The sequence below is a fragment of the Ciona intestinalis genome, chromosome 2 (genome assembly GCF_000224145.3).
Source record: "Ciona intestinalis chromosome 2, KH, whole genome shotgun sequence".
In the NCBI taxonomy this organism is placed as follows: Eukaryota; Metazoa; Chordata; class Ascidiacea; order Phlebobranchia; family Cionidae; genus Ciona; species Ciona intestinalis.
In genome coordinates, this window is record NC_020167.2 from 3,079,031 (window position 1) to 3,098,211 (window position 19,181).

Sequence of the window (19,181 nt, forward strand, 5' to 3'; positions counted from 1 at the left end):
CCCTGCCTCCCTAGCATTAAAAATACCCAAAGTTTTACATGACCATTGTAGTCGACTACACTACCTTTGGTTCAGGTTTATCAAGGAATTCAATGAAAAACTCAATGGTTCCGTACAAACTGATGTTCGTCCCAAATTTATCGTTTTCAAGATAAACTTGGCTTGGTGTCTTCCACATTTTCTTACGAATACGAATTCTAAAATGCATTTTAAAATTTTAGATAACCTTTTTTTTCACAAAATAAAAAAGTAAAAATTCCACAGAATATGAGTTTTTCCATTTATGTCTAACTATTTCCATTTTTTATTATTATTTTTTTAGCCCACAAAGTTTCATAAATTTTTTTAGGCTACAGTTTTTTCGGTTTAAAACAAATGTTATGATCTCACCTCTCTGGTTGAGTATGTATATCACATTGTTCACTTATATCTTCACACAGCAAGTTACGTGCGTCACCAACTGTCAACCCACGTTGTATCACCCAATTCATTAATGGTTTGGCAGTCTGTTACGAGGAAATGCATATTGTAATGGTTTATTTGAAAATTCATTCGAAAGTTGTGTGAAATGTAGTTTTGAAACTTGGATTGCCTTGAAACTTAAATTGAAAGTTAAAAAACTCATATAAACAAACCACTATAAAACCCTATATAACCACCATAGAAACCTTATAACAACCATAGAAACTTTATAACTACCATAGAAACCTTATAACTACCATAGAAACCTTGTAACAACCATAGAAACCTTATAACGACCATAGAAACTTTATAAATACCATAGAAACCTCATGACGACCATAGAAACCTTGTAACAACCATAGAAACCTTATAACGACCATAGAAACCTTATACCCACTATAGAAACCTTATAACCACCATAAAAACCTTATATAACCCACCTCCTCCTCGTAAAGCTTCAGTTGATAAAGTTTGCATCGATATTCATCTTTACGTAAAGCACGACCCAGTTTAACAACAAACAACGTCGAATTAGGAATTGATCGAAAATCTTCTGTTAATTGACTCATCTCATTCTGTGGGTAAAAAGATAATGAGTAAAGGTAACATGTTAAGCACATACATTAAACTTTTCAAGAACACAATAATTAAATACCTCTTGACCACTGGCGTATTTCCTGTAGATGACAAACCTTCTTGTAGCTGTGCCTACAAAGTGGGCAAGATGTCGCTTTAATGACAACAAAGGCATTCGCTTGTCCATTTCTACATGCAGCTCTGGAATAAAGAGTAAAAAGTAAGAAAAAAAATGCCACAAATTTTTGAAACAGGTTGGTATTAAACGTTTTGTTTATCACTCCAATTTTAAGCTTTAACCAGCTTTTACCCTGATGTTAGGTGTCTATACAAACAAGAAGGGTCAAAGTATATTTTATCTGTAATTATATATTGAGATTCCTATGTTTGACAACTATGAGCGTAACTATATTTTGATAATATCGCCTAAGATTTTGTTAAAATTAAAAAAATACAGTGGCTATAACTAAATTTTCAAGTAAAGTATTTAAACCATTACCTATTTACTACCTTTAAAAAATACTATCCTAGAGAACCAAAGCCATTTATATTACCTTTGCATGGTTTGTTCTCCTCATTCTCATTCTGCTGAACTTCAAGAACCCGGAAATAAAACTGTTTTTGCGCGATCTCGCTCGACACTCCCCAACCATCAGAAGCAGCAGATGAACAAGAGATGGTTCGCTCTCTCCTTGAGCGAGAAACCGAGTCCAAGATGCCCTCAGAGCTGCTCAGGATGGATTTCTTATAGTACGGGGAGCACGAGAAGAGAGGGTTGATCTTCTCACAGGCTTCGGAGGACTCTGGAATGTCTTTGGGAGCCGAGGCGGAAGATCCAGCAGTGGAAGATAAGTTGGGAAGATCTTGGGATGTAGACTCCTTCATGTATTGTGAGGAGGAAGAGCCGCATGCGCCGCATGAGATTTGGGGACTGCAGAAGTTCACGTTACTGCTGCTTGGTGCTGTAGATTTTTCATGGCACGAGTCGCACGGCTCCCTTGTGGCGTCAGGAGCCACACTTACATTATCGTTCCACATGACTGATTTTACAGGCTCGTTTGTAACTATGGGTAATTGTTTTGGTTTATGGGCACATACATGTGCGTCACCTGTCCCATCGGGGTTGGTTCTGTTGTCTGTTATTGATGGATCACCCGTGGTATTTGAATCACTGTCAGCGTACATCAGTGCCTTGGTGTAATCCAATGTAGGTTCCAGTGCAGCACATTGTACAACATGTCCAGGGTAACATTTCCCTGTTGAGTACTTTGGCAAACCCGTGGCAAGTGGCTTGGGGCAGTGGCACGGTGCCACGACTTCGCTCTGGTTGACGTCAACTGACTTACGAACAACCTCTGCGGGGGACATCTCTGGGCCGTGGCATGGGCCTTCAACAGGGTGGCATATGGTGTCAGTGCTGCCCAACGTGGAACACGAGGTGCTTAAACTACTTCCTTCGCTTTCAACGGACAACACTGGAATTTTATATTTTAGGAAACTGTTATTCTCGTAAAACATAATGCAAAGTTTAACATCAAGAAATGTTTTATGTACCATACCACAAAACTTAGTTTTTAATCCCCTACTGTTAAATATCAGCCATATAGTATAGAATATTTCACTAAATCTTGATTATATAACTTAAACACAGAAACCAAGAGGTCCCAAACCAACCTTGCTCTACATCATCATTATAATTTGAGGCGTCAAAACTTTCATTCGCCATCTCATCAAACTCCATGTCAGTCATAAGAGATGGAGGGTCAGATTGTGAGGAGTTGCATTTCAATGAACTGGTGGGGGAGGCAGGGATCATGTAGCCTGTTTCTGTGGATGGTGTTGTGAAATTAGGTCCAAAAAATACAGATTTTTGGTCAGTTTAAATACAAACATGACGGCTCCTGAGTATATGTTGGAATATTAACAGCATAGTGTTTTTAAAGGAGCATACCAACGAAAAATGAAAATTTGTATATGCATAGAGATAGAGATGCTAGGGCAGGCAGGGATCATGTAGCCTGTTACTGTGAATGGTGTTGGGAAATTAGGTCCAAAAAACATCCATATATAAAAAAAGTCTAAAATTTTTTTGTCAGTTTCAATACAACCAAGACGGCTCATCATATGTTGGAATATTAACAGCAAAGTTTTCCTAATTTTGTTTTCTATAATAGACTTTTAACTTTTATTTTGCCACGAAGTTTTACTGCTCTATACAAATCATCTTCATCAGGGTGAATGACACTGAACAGTTCAAAATATTTAGTAGCATACTCTTGGACAAAAATACAAAGGCTTTCACCCAGATGACGGTGACCGGAATAGAACGTCAAAATATCAGCCCCTTCAAAATTACAAAAATTGCCAGAAGACCTCTTTCAAATTTCAATACGCCTAACCGTAACAGCATATATAAAAAAATATATTGCCTCATAAAACATGCTAAAAAATTATCATGTAGGCATAATTCACCTTCAAATCTCTTCTGCAGTTTCCCTGGCAGATCATTTAGCACAGAAGACAACATTGAATCGTTATCATAACTATTATTCCGTCTCCTTTCCCCTTCATTAGTTTGATCTTCGTGGCTGAGTTCGGGAATTTGCCAAAAACTTTCAATTTCGCCACAGTTTGAATCTGGGGTGATTTATTTGAATGTCATTAATTTATTCTTGTTTGGAGGGTTTATTTCTTTATATAGCTTGGGTGTTCTGTATCAAAAACCTTACTGTGTGTGATTGTTGTGGTATTTAAGCTTGCATAGAGAGTTATTACAATACAAGTTATAACATGGGTATCCACTATCCTATTTTCACACACATTGTGGCATGAGGCTTTTATTTTGGTATTTTTTTTCAGTGGTTCTTGACTTTTTCCTTAAAATTACTTTTAAAATGATATTTATTTTACCCTTCACAGACTTCGAATTTAAAAACATTTTTACAGAAGATAATTTTAAATTTGAAATTCATTCTAAAACATAGTTTATGATGTCATAACCAACCCATTGTTTCATCATCATTCATGCTCTCTACTGCCTCAGGTGGATTTTGGGGTGGTGACGAGGAATTCCCACTACTGTCACCTGGTGTTGAAATATTAAGAAATTAGAAATTATCATGATTGGTGTAGTCCGATGGTTTAAATTAATTTTAACCAATGGCACTGCTTAAATGAATATCTTATTTAAATAAATAACTTATTTATAAATGTCATGTCGCGTCACTTCACTAGGATGGCCAAGCTTCTTTTAAAGAAAAAAAAAGATACGGTCTAAAAAAAGAGAACCAACGGAAAAGGAGTAAAACAGGGAGAAAAAATGAATAAAAAAACAAAACATGAATAAAACATGAAACCAGTAATACAAGGTCAAAAAGACAGGGAGAGAGAGAGAAAAAATAAGAAAGGAAAAAAACGTAGTACTGTGGGGTAAGATAGTACACCTTTAGCACATAATATTTAAATCTCCTGGGCGTGTTTTAAACAATCAAGAACAGCCTATGGAAGTCCTAAAGATACGGTTTTATAATTCTTTAAATGTTCTGTTTATGTTTTAAAAATAGATTAAAAATATATCCTCTCTTCCTATCTTTTCCCACCCTACTGTATAGCTCCATTTGGTAGTAAACGAAGAACATTCAAAGAATTTTAAAGCCGCAATGACTCCGATAGACTGTTGGTAAATGTTTAAACATGATCAGGATATTTGAATATTATGCGCTAAAGGTGTCCCATCTTCCCCCACCCTACTATATAGCATAGAAAGACAAAACATTGATTATTTGACATACCAAGTGACCCCACCCCTTCATCACTTGATGAAGATGAAGCTTGTCCATTTAATTTGGAATCCAGGTTGGTTTTCTCCATGGCTTGCTGCATGTTGTCGAAGTATTCAGTCACCTCTGTGAGGAATATTAAGCATGGTATGAGTTGAAAACCTAACGTGGTTTATACATCATGGGGTTTTTAAACTGTGTGCCATCATAGGAAAAGTTGTGTAATGATATTTAACTGGGCAAGTATGAGGAGAACATTAATTGTGGGGAAGTGGTTTAGAATATATAATGGTTGTTATAAGATAAAGTATATCTCAAAGTAATTGAGGTAGCTAGGCAGACAGGACACTGTTTAATAATTTCATGGTATGTGTAGATTAAACAATTAAAAGTATGAGCCATTCAGTGTGTCACAGTCAGAAACAGCGAGAAAAATTCTAAGAACTACTTCAATAATACAGTGATTAATATTGTGTATTTTTTACTTAACCAGTATTTTACTACATTGTGTTTTAAACTTATATTGTTTAGATGAGTATCATGAGTTATGTGGAAAGAACTGGTACAAATTAACTTTATTTTGGCTAATTCATGAAGCAGGAAAATGCTGTTTCAGGCATAAAACTGGGGTGTTAAATCTATGATTTCACCCCTGTTTTAAAAGCTTGGGTGATAGGGCCCTTTACATCACTAATGTTTCGCATACAACCCCACCTGATGGTAAAACGATGTTGATTGTAAGAAGATTAGCGATCTTATCAAGGATGTTCCATAGACGAGTGTCCTCCAGCTTCAAAGAGTCTGAAGAACTTTCCTCTTCAGTCATCAAATCAACATAAAGCTGACGAATAAAATGTTTAATTTAGATTTAAAAAAAAATATTTAATTCAAATTCTGAGAAAAAAAAAAATTTAAATTTTAACAAATATTTAATTTTGATTCAAACTTTTATTCCAATTAAATGTAAGGACACATATCCGTCAAAACTTAGTATTTTGTAATCTTTTATACAGTAAATGTGATCACATTATCAGGTCACTATAAAGCAAATGGTGAAAAGGTTTTAATAAAATACAAGCACAATAAATACAAAGACATGTTTAAATGGTAAAATACCTCTTATAAAAATACAAAAATCTAGCATAACATATAATTAAAGCCTGCATACAGTTTGGTTTGACATCGTGGGTGGGGAGCAATGTTTTGTGACACAAGGTATGCTGGGACAATGAATTAGTAACAAATATAAACACTTAAGTATTTCAACACAATAAGGTACAGTTCTTACTTTGGCACTTCTGAAGAATCCTTCACTTTTTAATGTTTTAGAATCCTTGGTGAGTATATGACACTCCCCACGATATCTTTCATGAACAACCAGCATTGAACCAAGAGAGAGGTTCAGTTTCTGGAGACAAAATAACAGCATAGGTAAAAGCTAGATAAAAAAATTGGGCGAGAAATTATAGGGTTTGGAAAAAAATTGTGGAGCATTTTTGAGTAAAGCAGTTCTGACAAATTTAAATCGGTTCTTTTACTTTAAACATAAGTTTTTTAAATATTAGGTCAATTCAATATAAAATGAAAGTCAACAATTCCTAACCCCTGACCAACATCACAGAGATGCTAACCCCTTTTTACTCTCTAACCCTAAAACCATGCATACTTGGCTTGTTGGGTGCTACAATACATTAGTAACCACTGGGTTGTAGCAATGTCCGATAAGTGTCTTGGTCAAGAACACTTACACCCAGTGGCGCAGCCATAAGGGGGATTGCGGAAGTCGGGACCCCTTTTTTTAAATAAAAAGTTTATAACATAAAAGTAAAAAAAAAAACATTGATGCTACTGCTAACACCTATCGGTATCGAACATTAAACCAGGTGTTTTTTGGTTACAATAATTGCCTAACTACCATAATGCAACTACTTCATAATCCCATATCCTAAGCAAGCTACATTATAACTTCCTTACCTCAGCTATGCGAGTCTTCATATCGAGCACAGTCTGTTGCTCAGTCACACGGATCGTAACTTGCTCATGGAGGTTCAGTGCTTCTGGATCAGCAAGGAATATCTAAAGAAATATTGGTCATGAAATTATGAATAAAACTCATTTATCCTCACCTGGCAGGGCAATATCAGTTGCTTGATTAAAAAACTAGTCGTACAACGCTTTTTTGTTCGATAGTTAACTTTAAAACATAGACCTGCTAAATGACCAAGTATGCTAAATGTGTTTTTGGTAAGGAAATATAAACTGCATACCTCTTACCCCTAAGTAAAATAAAGGAGATTAGAGTTGTACATAAACACCCAATGACTTGAAACATTTGAATTTTATCCTATCCACTCACTTTCAGTGTAACTCCACCACATTCATATTTTTCAAACTTCTCGCCTTCATCTCTTGTTTCCAGGAGTAAATCAAACAGGTACGAGTTGCGAGGACCACCTGGTTATTTTAAATACATTAACATAACTCTATGCTGCACTGCTTAAATGTAAACGGGTGGGTAAGGTCCCATAACAAGGCACACCAAGGAACACAGGGGCCTTAGGCCTGAAATGCTCATTTACAAATTTTAATTACAAATATACATTAAATAACCGAGTAGTTTGGCACCATTGTGGTTAGTGGCTTGCATTGTAAACTAAAGGATGAAAAACAAATGTTTGCCGTTGGGAAGAAACTTAAAGAACATTGCTCCAACCCAATGACCTCTTTTAGGTTTTATCACCCTTTTTTGGGTAATGGGACAACTCTGGCCTAAATCTAAGGTCCCATGTCTTGTCCCACTGTAAGAACTTAACCATAAAGAATAATAATAACAACTCCATATTTTCCAAATGGTTTCTACAAAGAAGCACACCAGGGAACACAGGGGCTTCAAACCAGAGTTCTATGCTAACTGGGTGCAGTCATGTAGCAAGGCACACCATGGGTCTTATTTAGGCCAGGATTTGACCGAATACTCTAACAGACCAGAGTCAGCCCATTACAAGTATAAACAACAACACACACCCAACAACTGGCTGAGAGTTTTTTCTCCATCCTCGCTGTCAATATCGTAAGATCGGTCAAGCACATCGTTAATGTGATCGTACTTTACCAAACGACATCGGTCAACTGGAACCACCTCGCTCTCTGTGTCAACATAGAAGTATTATAAATGAGAAACAAAAATTAAGAAATAAGTTGGATGTGAAAAGTAGGAATAGGAGGTTTTATGCCAAGCATACCGTTGGTGAATAAGAAATATTAAATTATATAAGTAAATACCTTTTTTCGTTAAAAAAACATAAATTGTGATAAACCCTGATAATGTTTGTTATATGGCAAAACGTTGATATAATAAAATTCACATCATTTGCCACTACAGGTTTGCTATGAACTTACGCATAATATTTCGTATGTTACAAAAAGCTTGAGACGGTAATTAACAAATCTCATTAACTTACTTATTCTCATAAGCATATGAGCTTGCTTGACAGCATCAACTAATGTCGTGTCTTTGTGGAATTCAAATGTCTTATCAAGTATTGGTTGTACCAGGTGGCCCACAAGTGATGGGTGGCGTAAAAATAACTGGAGAATATTTGTTTGTATAAAAAAATATACAGAAAACACTGGTCAAATACCAATTCATTTGAATGTCCAAAACTTAAACATATTAAAGCTAAACCACCAACAATGTGAGCCTTGAACCGAATATCCTCAACATTTATAAACCAAATCAACTTAGTTTATTTATACAATGAACCATACTTTAAGTATGGGATACTCAAACCAATCAAACTAAAAACAAACAGTGAGCCCTGAACCCAACACCCCCTACCCAGACACTAGAAACATGATGTATTCCCGTCAAGTTTCAACATATTTTACAATATTTACTAAACCACCATCGCTGAGCTTTGAACCCAACACCTTCAACATAACTTACTCTGATGCTACACATATTCCTCTCCTGCTCTATCTTCATGATCCTCAACCTCTCCTCCTCTTCTTCTCTATGAACAAGGTCCTGGATGTGAGATGGAAGCTCCGTTGTTTCCATGAACACTAAAGATCATACGAGAGAAAGAATTTTAGACTTGTACAAATGACGTGAATATTTATTTATTGAGGTTGTAAATATTACAAAAGTCGTGCTAAATGTCATTGACAGTAACTGTCTTAAAGAGGTATGGCAACAATATGTCATAAACTTAAAAAGTTAAAATGCAATTTTTTAACAACATGTCTGTTTATATATATATACCTAAATCATGTATGTATAGGTAACTAACAACAGTAACTTACTGGAATTTCTTTGTTTGTTTATTTGTCGATACATCAACATGTAAGCATTTGTAGAACTGGAATTACGAAAAAAAGGTAAAATGTTTTAAGTGGTTAACCAATATATACTGGAAGTGGAAAACGCTAGTTTAGAAGTATGTATAATTTTTCAGCAATTAAAAAAGAAAAGGAAGATTTACATTCCTTCAGCAACTTTCACAGCTTTGCTGGCAGTACTATGGCCTACAGCACATGGAAGACTTTTAATTACAACAATTGCTTTAAAGATAAAAATGAAATAACAAAGATTTTATTTAAAGCGAATGCTTTGTAAAAGTTTTTAAATCCACTTGTATGCCAAAAGGTCATTTCTTGAGAAATATTTCTCCTGGTAGCATTTAAACCTAATATAACAGTAATAATATTAACAGAATTGAGGAATTACCTTGAAAATGTTGAGTAATACGATGATGACGTACGTGGGTAACTTACTCCTCCAAATGTTTTCTCAATATCAAGGTTGGTAATCGAGGATACAATCTGTATCGGAAAGATAGGATAATGATACTGATACCTATACTAATAGTCCTGTATGTATGTAACTTCATACTTTATCCTTACATGGCCGGGAAACGACAGTCGTTAAACCCCGGCGTTTTGTCTTATACACCTCATGCCAGCTTACAAGTTACCAAGTATATTACTTTGTGGGTGATTGTTTTTTGGGAGGTTATTTCATTTTTCGTTATGTGTGGCTGATAAATTGAACAACCTATTAGTGACCACTGGGTTAGAGCAGTTGCCGTCAATTGTCTTGCCCAAAGATACATACACCCACATTGGTAGCAGCGAAGATAAATATGTTCCATTTATTTATTCAACTACTAAACTTTGTCAGTTTGTTTGTTTTTTGTTCTATACCGATCAGGGTAAATACCTACTTTATGCTACATAAATAATAATAACTGATAGAATAATATATGAAAATACAAATAGATTAGGAACTAGTATCATTCTTGTACACCGACCTGGTCATTGAAACTATGCCATCTGTTGTTTTCAAATGACTTAATATAAGCATAGTAGTGGCCACCTGCAGCACTGCCAGAGTGAATCATGATTGAAAACAATTCGTAAACATACGGTCCCTCCTGTATGAAATATAACAGAAAAACAGACATTAGTCGCATGCTATCAAGTGAATGAGTAAAAGTTACAAATCTGTTGGAAATTAAGAATAATTGAAACTTGCAAATCGTGTTAAAAGTCAGGGATGAATGACCAAGATCTGGGTTGTAGGGGATATTGGTTAGTTAGGGTAATACACTTTTGGTCAGTGGCAAGTATTTTGGAATTAACCTAATCCTCAAACAAAGATAAATCACCTAAAAGCATGTTAAAGTTGTTGTAAGGTGTAAAACTGGAGTGCTAAACCTAAAACAAAAGATATCTCCAGGCTGAGGTGACACCCACGCACCCCCTTTTTATTATTAACATTTTTTTAACTTTTTTTATCTTTAAAAAACAATAAACTTCCAACCTTACACTCCTAATGTTACACCTACAATCCTCACCTGAAGATAGGAGTCCACGAGCGCCTCCTCATCATTCAACCACCAACTGTTCCTCCTCTTCCTTCGATGGGAGAGTTGGGATTCAAAGTCGATCCCCTCATCCACGCTGCTCGCCTCCTCTTCACTGGATTGCTCATTCATCCCGACACCGTTGGAACCTCCAGGAAGATTACGATCGGGGTCGTGCCCGCTGTCGTGGCTGCTTGTGTCTTCCTCGTCAACTTGTTCTGGTGAGGGGGGAAGGTTAACACACACTTACCATTAAAACTAAACAAATACTGAACAAATTTTTATTTATATAGATTGGACGGATGGTTATGTTAGTTGGAACGTGACAATCCTCCATATAAGAGGATGATTAGGTTATGAAAGAAATCTTCCAGCAAATTATTTGTGATCTTTAAGTGCTACCTTTTGTCTGAATATATAGCGTGTTTGTTTGATAATTTAGACAACTTATATAAGTAAGAAAGTGACCACTGGTCTGAGCAATTTCAATAACGTGATGTGCCCTGCAAAAAAACATACATGCCTATAATGGTGGCAAGATCCAGCTAAGAAATTGTTTTGCTATGAGTAAGAGCTGTTGATTATCCTTTTTATAATCAATATTTTACTGATAACACTTCTGTCATTTTGAATGTAACCTTGCATGGTTGGAAAACAACAGTCAGTATAACACAGGTATTCTGTTTTATACACCTCATGCCAGCTTGCACTCACAATTACCAGTCACCACGTATGTTTAGGAGTGTGTTTTTAAATGGCTGACAATTCAGACAACTCAGTAGTAACTGTTGGGTTGAAGCAATTGCTGTTAAGTGTCTTGCGCAAAGACATATACGCCAACAACGGTAGCAGCGACAAGCCTTGAACTTATGACCTATGGTTTAAGAGTCAGGCGCGCTAACCACTGATCCCAGCGTAAGATATAGAAAAGTTATTATTTAAATAAATGTAATGTCCTCATAACCTCACCTTTATTCTCCTCACACAAGTCATCCATCTCCTCATTATTTACTGGATCATCATCCGTCGATGAAGATGTAGTGTCCTGTGGAGGAAGATGCAGTTTACTTTAATACAATGATATTTAATTCAAAATAAAACCAATTAACCGAGTATTGGCTAGCTTGCAAAATATTTTAAGATTTTTAAAGTATTTCCCCTACCCTAACTACTAAAACCGATATTTGAAAAAAAGGTCGATAGCTTTCTAAAAGGCATTTAAAACCTGCAAAACATCCTTCTGTGGCAATACTAATGCTTGTGTTTCAAGCAACATGTGGAAAACAAGATGACGTCCATTGTTCGTGAACAATGGTTCTCAGTCTTGTCCTTACTTTATGTTTATCTATTTACTTTGGTTAGGGGTGCCTGGGGTGTCATTTCAAACTCTTGAAACAAGGTGACTTCCCGTTTTAGCAGTCTAGTTTTAGACATAAATAAGGTTTACTATGTTTGACAATCCATTTTAACAGTACTATAGAGTCAGTGGCATTTTTACTCTGATAAAGTCAGTGGCATTTTACTCTGACCTTTGAAATGATTGGATTTTTAGGCTTTCTTCTCACATAACTAACCTTGCTTGTATCTTCTGTGAAAGAATTAAGATTTAGTATTTGTGGGAACTGCATGCAATCATTGAGTTTGATTCGATGCATGGTCGAATAATCAAAATCAAACCTCTTCAGCTGAAGTGTCAGAAGATATGGGAATCTAGTAAAAAATTTTGTTTGTTTAATTAGAAATGAATGTAACTTATTTAACCTCGCATGGCATCCTATAAAACCAGTGTTCTATTTCATACACGCAGTGCCTGCAGAGGAATTCCCTTGTTGTTTTGGGGGGTTTCACTTGCCTACAATGTTAGCATCATCTTGCCTTATAAAACCATTTTTAAAATGTAAAACTGGGATTTTAAAAAATATGATTTCACCTATGTTTGAAAAGTCGGGGTGACATCTTGCCTAGCACCCTAACATTATTTTTATAATAGGTAGAATTTTTTAACAAAAAAATAAGGGTTAAAAAATATTGTGATAACAAAGTGTTTGAATATTGTAACGAAATACAACAAAGGTGTTTACTTGGTGAACTTTAACCCTTTCTTTGCGTCACATTTCTTGTCACACTTCTCACAGTAATATTGGTTGCTCTCGTCCAGTGTCTCTGGTTCAACAAATGCATTCAAACCTTCAATCTGTTAATATGGTTGTGTATTAGATTTCTTAACCCCATGGCCATAACACAACATAGATTACATTGGAATGCAAAAACATGATAATAAATTACAACAGAGATATCAGCATTATTCATAGATTGCATTTATCTCTTAGTCTGGTCTCACTTAATAATATTATCCACAGGAAATGCATTTGTATTAATTGTCTCTTTGTTACAATACAAGTTTCTAATTACTGAACTACAGCGCTGGAATATGAAATATAGGTTAGTGGCTTGGGGTTGGGGTTAGTGTCCTTTCTGAAACTTTGGCTTCAAAGGTGCCACTTTGCAATAACACTTCCGCTTGATATGCAACCATTAAGACTTACAACAGATTTGTAGCTTGTGGTTGCACCAAACGGTCGTATGGTGATCGGGACATCAAGAAACGTGTCGTTCCTTGCGCTTTCATGATGACATTCACAACATTGGACGTAATCCTTCATTGTTCCTGTGTTTTAGTTTAATTTAAAATTGATAATACACATGATTGCGATAAATAGTTCTTTGTTTTTTTAAGTTATCACTCATTGTATTAAGATACGTCATTCAAGTAAAAGAAGGTGTTTTATTAAAGAAAACATTTCGCTGTGTATGATAGATGAAGTTTGTTCATTTGACTACAACTTTGACAAATGTAGAGCCTTAGTCAAAACTGAATGTTGTTTTTTTTAGCAAGACGCTAAAAAAACATCCAACCCAGAGGAAACTAATCGGTTGTAGAACCCTGGGTGTAGGGGTAATGGGCCAACTCTAGTCTAAATAGTAGGTTCCGTGTCATGCCTTGTTGTAGAACCTCCCCCATATAGAATAGAATAGCATCAGAAAAAAACCTTTATGGTTTAGATCAAAATAAGAAAAAGCTGATAAGTTAAATCTAACATCTCACCTTCATAAAGCCGTTTGATCAAATCAGCTTGATCTGTTCCTTGGAATGTATTTTCCAACGCATCAAACATAACACGACATAACTCTTGTATATCATGCTGCTGCCAAGCTGCAAGTAAGCATAGGTTAAAAATAATGTTTGGCAGTCATGACTTTGCATTGGCAGACATCATGAGTGGTACAAATTTTAGCATAACTCCATGGTGATATTTGCATGTACACCCAGATTTTTTTGACCTCATTGATTAATGTGGTGAATAATCCTTCGCTCTGATTTTGTATGGAGACTTAACAATAGCCTATTTAACAGTAAGCCCAAACTTTGATCCCTTTAGGAACGAGATAAGAGTTTATTATTTCAATATTTTTTGAGGACCCCATTAAATTTCGGATTACGTCATATCAACAGAAAACTTGTATTTATGCATAGTTTGAGTTTTAGGCAAAATATACAAAAAGAATATTTTGCAAAATTGATTTATGGTTAGTTTACTGACAAACACGAAACACCTACCTTCACTACTATCCCAACCAAAGCTTCTAGTGAGGCCAGTTGTCTCTACTGACTCCTTGTTGGAAGTTTGAAGGAGAAGGAACAGATGTTGCAGTTGATATGGGATGCTACTTGTTGTGTCATCTTGGTTGTGACATTCCCATCTGTTGGGTTAAAGCAAGGTATTTAAATACTTTTAAAAGTTGGAAAAGGGTGCCTAATTCTATTCTATGCCCTACAGCGTAGCATGGGACTTTAGAATCAGGCCAGAGTTGTCTCATTATACCATGGTTGCTATAACTCATTTATGTTGACAACTGAGCAATAAGTGGTTGGTTAAGAACATAATATTATACCCCTAACAGTATTGGCATAAATATAGGGTGTTCTTTAATCAGTGCAAACACAGGTGCAAGTTTTGATAGTAAGACGTACCGTTCTGTCAATTTTCACTTCCTGAGCCAAAACGTTTTTATAACTTAAAAAAATTCAGGTTTGACCAGAAGGTTAGGCGAGTGTGTGCAAAGTACCATAACACTAATTCCTGTAGTAAGACCAGTCATCCACACAGTTTTAAAACAGTTAAATTTCCATATATTTATACTTATCTTACTTGTACATTGCATTCCGAAACTCAGGAGTCATGTAAAGAGTTTGTATGAGACTGTTGAGGTAACATGTCATAGCTTGGTTGACAAGCCCGACAAAACGAACATCTTTTGGTTCGTCGTTTTCTGTTGGACACTTGGAGGCATTGGAGAGGCGATTAGAAGCCATTTCGTCAGCTTTTTGACGAATGTGTTCGTTTAACTAAATAGATAAAATAGGATTATTATTTTTTGTAACTATTGGTAGGAAAAAAGGTTTTTCAAGTCAAATGTTGTTTTAGATTTTAAAATTACAGCTAATTTTTTAGCAGAAGTTTGAATGAAAGCATTAAACATTTTTTTGGAATGATATGCTTTATTACTTTAAGCAAAGTAAATAATAAGCAATGATAAGAAGTTATTTTCAACTTTAATAGGGCCTTAAACTTTAAGGAATATTGAATCTAATGTTTCTGTGAAGCTTTTGATGGCAGTAGTTATTTCATGCTGCCCTAATCCATATATGTCGATATTCCACACTTTATGGTGAAACCTATGGCAACTTAAGCTGCTGTCATTGTAGTTAGAGCAGCTTTTCAGCTGTCATTAAGGTGGACCGACTGTGGCCTAAATCGTGGGTCAACAGGGCCCGGTCATGTAGGACTTTGAACATGCTATGGTTTATGGTAATTGCTAAATTCTAGTTTCAACTCAAGGGATGGCAATAGTATTCTTGGCTACCGTATAAACTAGTCACCTAAAACCAACTAAAAGTTTGAACTTTGGTTAGTCACTACAATACCAAAAAAGAATTTAGGCAGCGACTAGTTTGGCCGAGAATGCCAACCCAAGTTTCAGGTGTATATTGAGCCCTAGTTCAACAAAACCATTACAAACTGAAACCTTATCTGTGTCAGGTGAGGAAACAGCCATCCTCCTATGCATGTGACTTTCTGAATCAACTCTATATCCTCCACAACTACTAGAAGTGGCTGGGCCCATGTCCTCTAACTGAATGGAAAAGTTTGGGAATCAATTTTTATGTGAACCGAAGTGCCATTGGGAGCATGCAAATTAAGGAAAAGGGCACGAGAAATGACAAACTGTCATGTAAAAATTATTGAGAAGTATATATATATTTAATATACAATAAATAATGCTTTTCTGAGAAAAAAAGTGGGGTGCACTACATAGATAATACTTTGATAAAGGAATATGTATTGATATTCTTAAGACTCATAGTTTACAGGATAATAAATACTTCTTTTGAGAACAACTGTTATAGCCTATGCTGCGTAAGGATCAATAAATAACCAACTGTCATAGGAGATATAAAACATAATTTCCCTTAACAAAACATAAGGAGTCAATTTTATCAGTATGGGTTCATACACCTGGGGAGGTTTTGTGGGTATCGTCCATAAGAATATATATGAAAAGAATATCTGAACAATACTTTAACAAATAGTGTTAATTAGACTATAAGCAGAAATAGCAACTCAAACTTACAATAGTACTTGGGTATACCATCTCTACAGCCACTCCAAGTTTTTCGCGAATTTCCAGAAAATTTTTCGAAGTTGTGCTGAGTGTTGAATCCAGGTGATGCTGATCCTCCTCACCAATTTCCACTTCCGAATGAGCTTCATATTCATCCTTGACTTTCTTGGTGCAGACGAAGACGAGGTTGAAGGTTCCACTAACGTATTGAACTTTTTTGCCAACCTCCTGTTATGGGGTAGGTTAATCACTGCTAGGAACTAATAAAGTAATGCGTGTAGGCCAGGATATTGTGGGTGAGATTTTTTAAACAGTAGCAATAGTTACGGTCAAATTATGTTAATTCATAGAAAATATTCTCCAATTACAGGATTTACATTTTTTTTCACATTCGAGATTTCAGATTTGGGTGCAAAATGACGTTATTTGTACCTCTGCATTAGAATTTGGTGTGCAGCTGTAACATGTGTACCCCTAAATGGAGGTCTATGAGCATCACCATAATGATGATCGAAGAAACAGGTTAATATGGGCCTTTATGGGGTGCAATGGAACATTGGCTATGAATAAACTACCCAATTTATACCAATTCCTTTTTTTAATTTCGCTTTTGTATAGGTAGTTAAATTGTTTATTGTTGGAAAAGGAGTGTTTGTATCGCAGCTTTTATGTTTAAGATATTATGCTTTGGCCCATAACCAATGTGGCCTTTTTTGGGAGAATAGTTTTAATTAAGAATGTAATCGCCTTTGCCCTATGCTTTAAGATCAATAATATAATTCTCTTCGCTGTAAGCATAGTAAATCATCCTTAAAATGCTTCATTGAATACTTTCTTTTAAAACAAAGTTAAAAAGCATACAAAAAGTAAAGAGCATACGAAGCATTGTATGCTATAAAACATAACCACAGGAGTTTTACAAATAGGGTTTCAAGTAATAACTATCCCTTAACTTATGCTCAACGTCATACAACCACTGTATATTGGTAATTATTGTGTGAATATTTATATAACAATATTGAGACCTGTAATCTTAAACCAATAAAACCACTATTTAATTTAAACAATATCACTAATTACTTTGATAATTAAATAGTTTGGGTATCTTGACGTCCTATGTTACAATAACAAACAATGTTGTATTTCCTGTTGGTTAAAAAACAGCCTGCTGAAATAGCATAAGAAGTGACCTATATTTAGTGTTGACATAAATGCTATGTATGTATCAGTAAATGGTAGAGGTGAACCTATCTGAACTCATTGCTTACCAACACTGTGGGCATGTTCCCACTTAACCACAATTTACTATCATACAGAAACAGATGGTTTACTAATTTAAATCATAAATATACGTATATTTATGTTTTCATTTTAGAAGCATAAGCTTCAAGACTAGACTGGTTGGCTTAATCAAAATATGTATATATACTGCAATAAACATAGAAAAATTAAACACTTGCTTATAAAAAAGTTTATGTGAAAACAAAACGGGCCAATATAATATGATTATATATATATATATTAATAAATGATAATATTTTGTTCTTTTGTTGTTTTATCATATTTATTTTAATTTATTAATATTAATATTTGGAATACAGCACTTTGGCACCTAACCCAAACAATTATACATGGACATTGTTCTTAAAAAAAAAAAAAAACAACATTGCTCAGACTTTTAAAAGTTTAATTTTTGTTTCGAATTAACAGCATTATAATACTAATACATATATATACACTCTATTGTAAATGTATTGTTGACTTGTTGTTGTTATTATTATACAAGAAAACATCTTACCGAATACAGGTTTGCAAAAGTGGAAGAAGAAGGCAAAGTAAGGATAAAACGATCTCCGTTTGTCTTCAAAACATCTTTAACAACACACGAACATTTTGCTTCATCATCTTTGACAGATGACTAAAAAAAAGGGATTTAAAACAAACTGTTGATATTTTGGTAAGTGATATGCTAAAATGCAAAAAAAAACATTGGTTTGCACATAAATGCTGGAAAAGCTGATTTAGAAACAAACTGTACATTATGTAGACTTCTTATGTTGCCTTTGAGTCTACCCTATGTAATAACAACAAACTAAGTTAATATTTATTCTGTGGTGATAAAAGGCTCTTGGTTTAGGACATTTTAGGATGAATATTTTCAGCACATTAGAATAAATAGTTAACTTTAGGCAATGTTTTAATGTTTTAAAAGAATTCTATAAATGATAGAATGATAAAACGACAGCACCATAGGCCTAGTTAAAATTAGACACATTGATTAGTACTACATTATTGAAATATTAAGCTAATCCATGTAATAATAGTATTTATTGTTTTATACTGTTACAAAAAAAGCTGTTAAATTGTCATAGGCACTAAACTTTTAAAACCACAGACGAGGCTGGGATATTTAGACACACATTCCTGTGAAACAAATCCAACTTATTGATTCCTAATTTTACTGAACTAATTCTACTAAATGCAGTGCGGGAAATCCCAGGGTAGGTCAGTCTACCCAACCACCCCTGGTTTGGGGCCTATGCATGATGCAATACACTTTACTGTTTGAAGTGGTCTACCTTGTCAATTCTCATGGGAGCATTAACAATTAAATGAAACTTAACAATCTTCATCAATTTTCATTATGACATCACACGACAATTGTTACTAACAAATAAGTTTGAATACAAACTTTATTCAGGCATAACAAAAACTGTAAAATAACACAGCCCGTAAAATATGTAAAAATGTAATTTGTATTATATATATTGCTAAATGAAAAACCCTAAATGTGCAAAAAAGAATAATAAAA

At 34.9% G+C, this 19,181-nt stretch overlaps 1 protein-coding gene across 3 annotated transcripts in view; it reads right to left on the reverse strand.

Annotated features, from left to right (window-relative positions):
• LOC100177599 (ubiquitin carboxyl-terminal hydrolase 47) overlaps positions 1-19,181 on the reverse strand; it is a 26,782-nt gene that overhangs the window by 5,638 nt on the left and 1,963 nt on the right. Inside the window, exons 2-31 of one of the 3 annotated variants that reach the window (XM_026840566.1) lie at positions 18,168-18,287; positions 16,379-16,597; positions 15,773-15,880; positions 14,896-15,092; positions 14,304-14,446; positions 13,791-13,898; positions 13,231-13,352; positions 12,766-12,878; positions 12,259-12,394; positions 11,654-11,729; positions 10,676-10,902; positions 10,130-10,252; positions 9,547-9,641; positions 9,123-9,178; positions 8,764-8,882; positions 8,279-8,405; positions 7,842-7,964; positions 7,174-7,271; positions 6,792-6,893; positions 6,106-6,225; positions 5,532-5,658; positions 4,830-4,943; positions 4,043-4,123; positions 3,511-3,675; positions 2,713-2,865; positions 1,593-2,513; positions 1,118-1,239; positions 903-1,037; positions 391-506; positions 65-197 (exon numbers count right to left, since the gene is read on the reverse strand). In XM_026840566.1, coding sequence (XP_026696367.1) covers positions 65-197; positions 391-506; positions 903-1,037; positions 1,118-1,239; positions 1,593-2,513; positions 2,713-2,865; positions 3,511-3,675; positions 4,043-4,123; positions 4,830-4,943; positions 5,532-5,658; positions 6,106-6,225; positions 6,792-6,893; positions 7,174-7,271; positions 7,842-7,964; positions 8,279-8,405; positions 8,764-8,882; positions 9,123-9,178; positions 9,547-9,641; positions 10,130-10,252; positions 10,676-10,902; positions 11,654-11,729; positions 12,259-12,394; positions 12,766-12,878; positions 13,231-13,352; positions 13,791-13,898; positions 14,304-14,446; positions 14,896-15,092; positions 15,773-15,880; positions 16,379-16,597; positions 18,168-18,287 — 4,599 coding nt within the window. Of the gene's footprint in view, positions 1-64; positions 198-390; positions 507-902; positions 1,038-1,117; positions 1,240-1,592; positions 2,514-2,712; positions 2,866-3,510; positions 3,676-4,042; positions 4,124-4,829; positions 4,944-5,531; positions 5,659-6,105; positions 6,226-6,791; positions 6,894-7,173; positions 7,272-7,841; positions 7,965-8,278; positions 8,406-8,763; positions 8,883-9,122; positions 9,185-9,546; positions 9,642-10,129; positions 10,253-10,675; positions 10,903-11,653; positions 11,730-12,258; positions 12,395-12,765; positions 12,879-13,230; positions 13,353-13,790; positions 13,899-14,303; positions 14,447-14,895; positions 15,093-15,772; positions 15,881-16,378; positions 16,598-18,167; positions 18,288-19,181 lie in introns of all 3 variants that reach the window. The other 2 variants (XM_018817613.1, XM_026840567.1) reach the window with 2 other exon arrangements.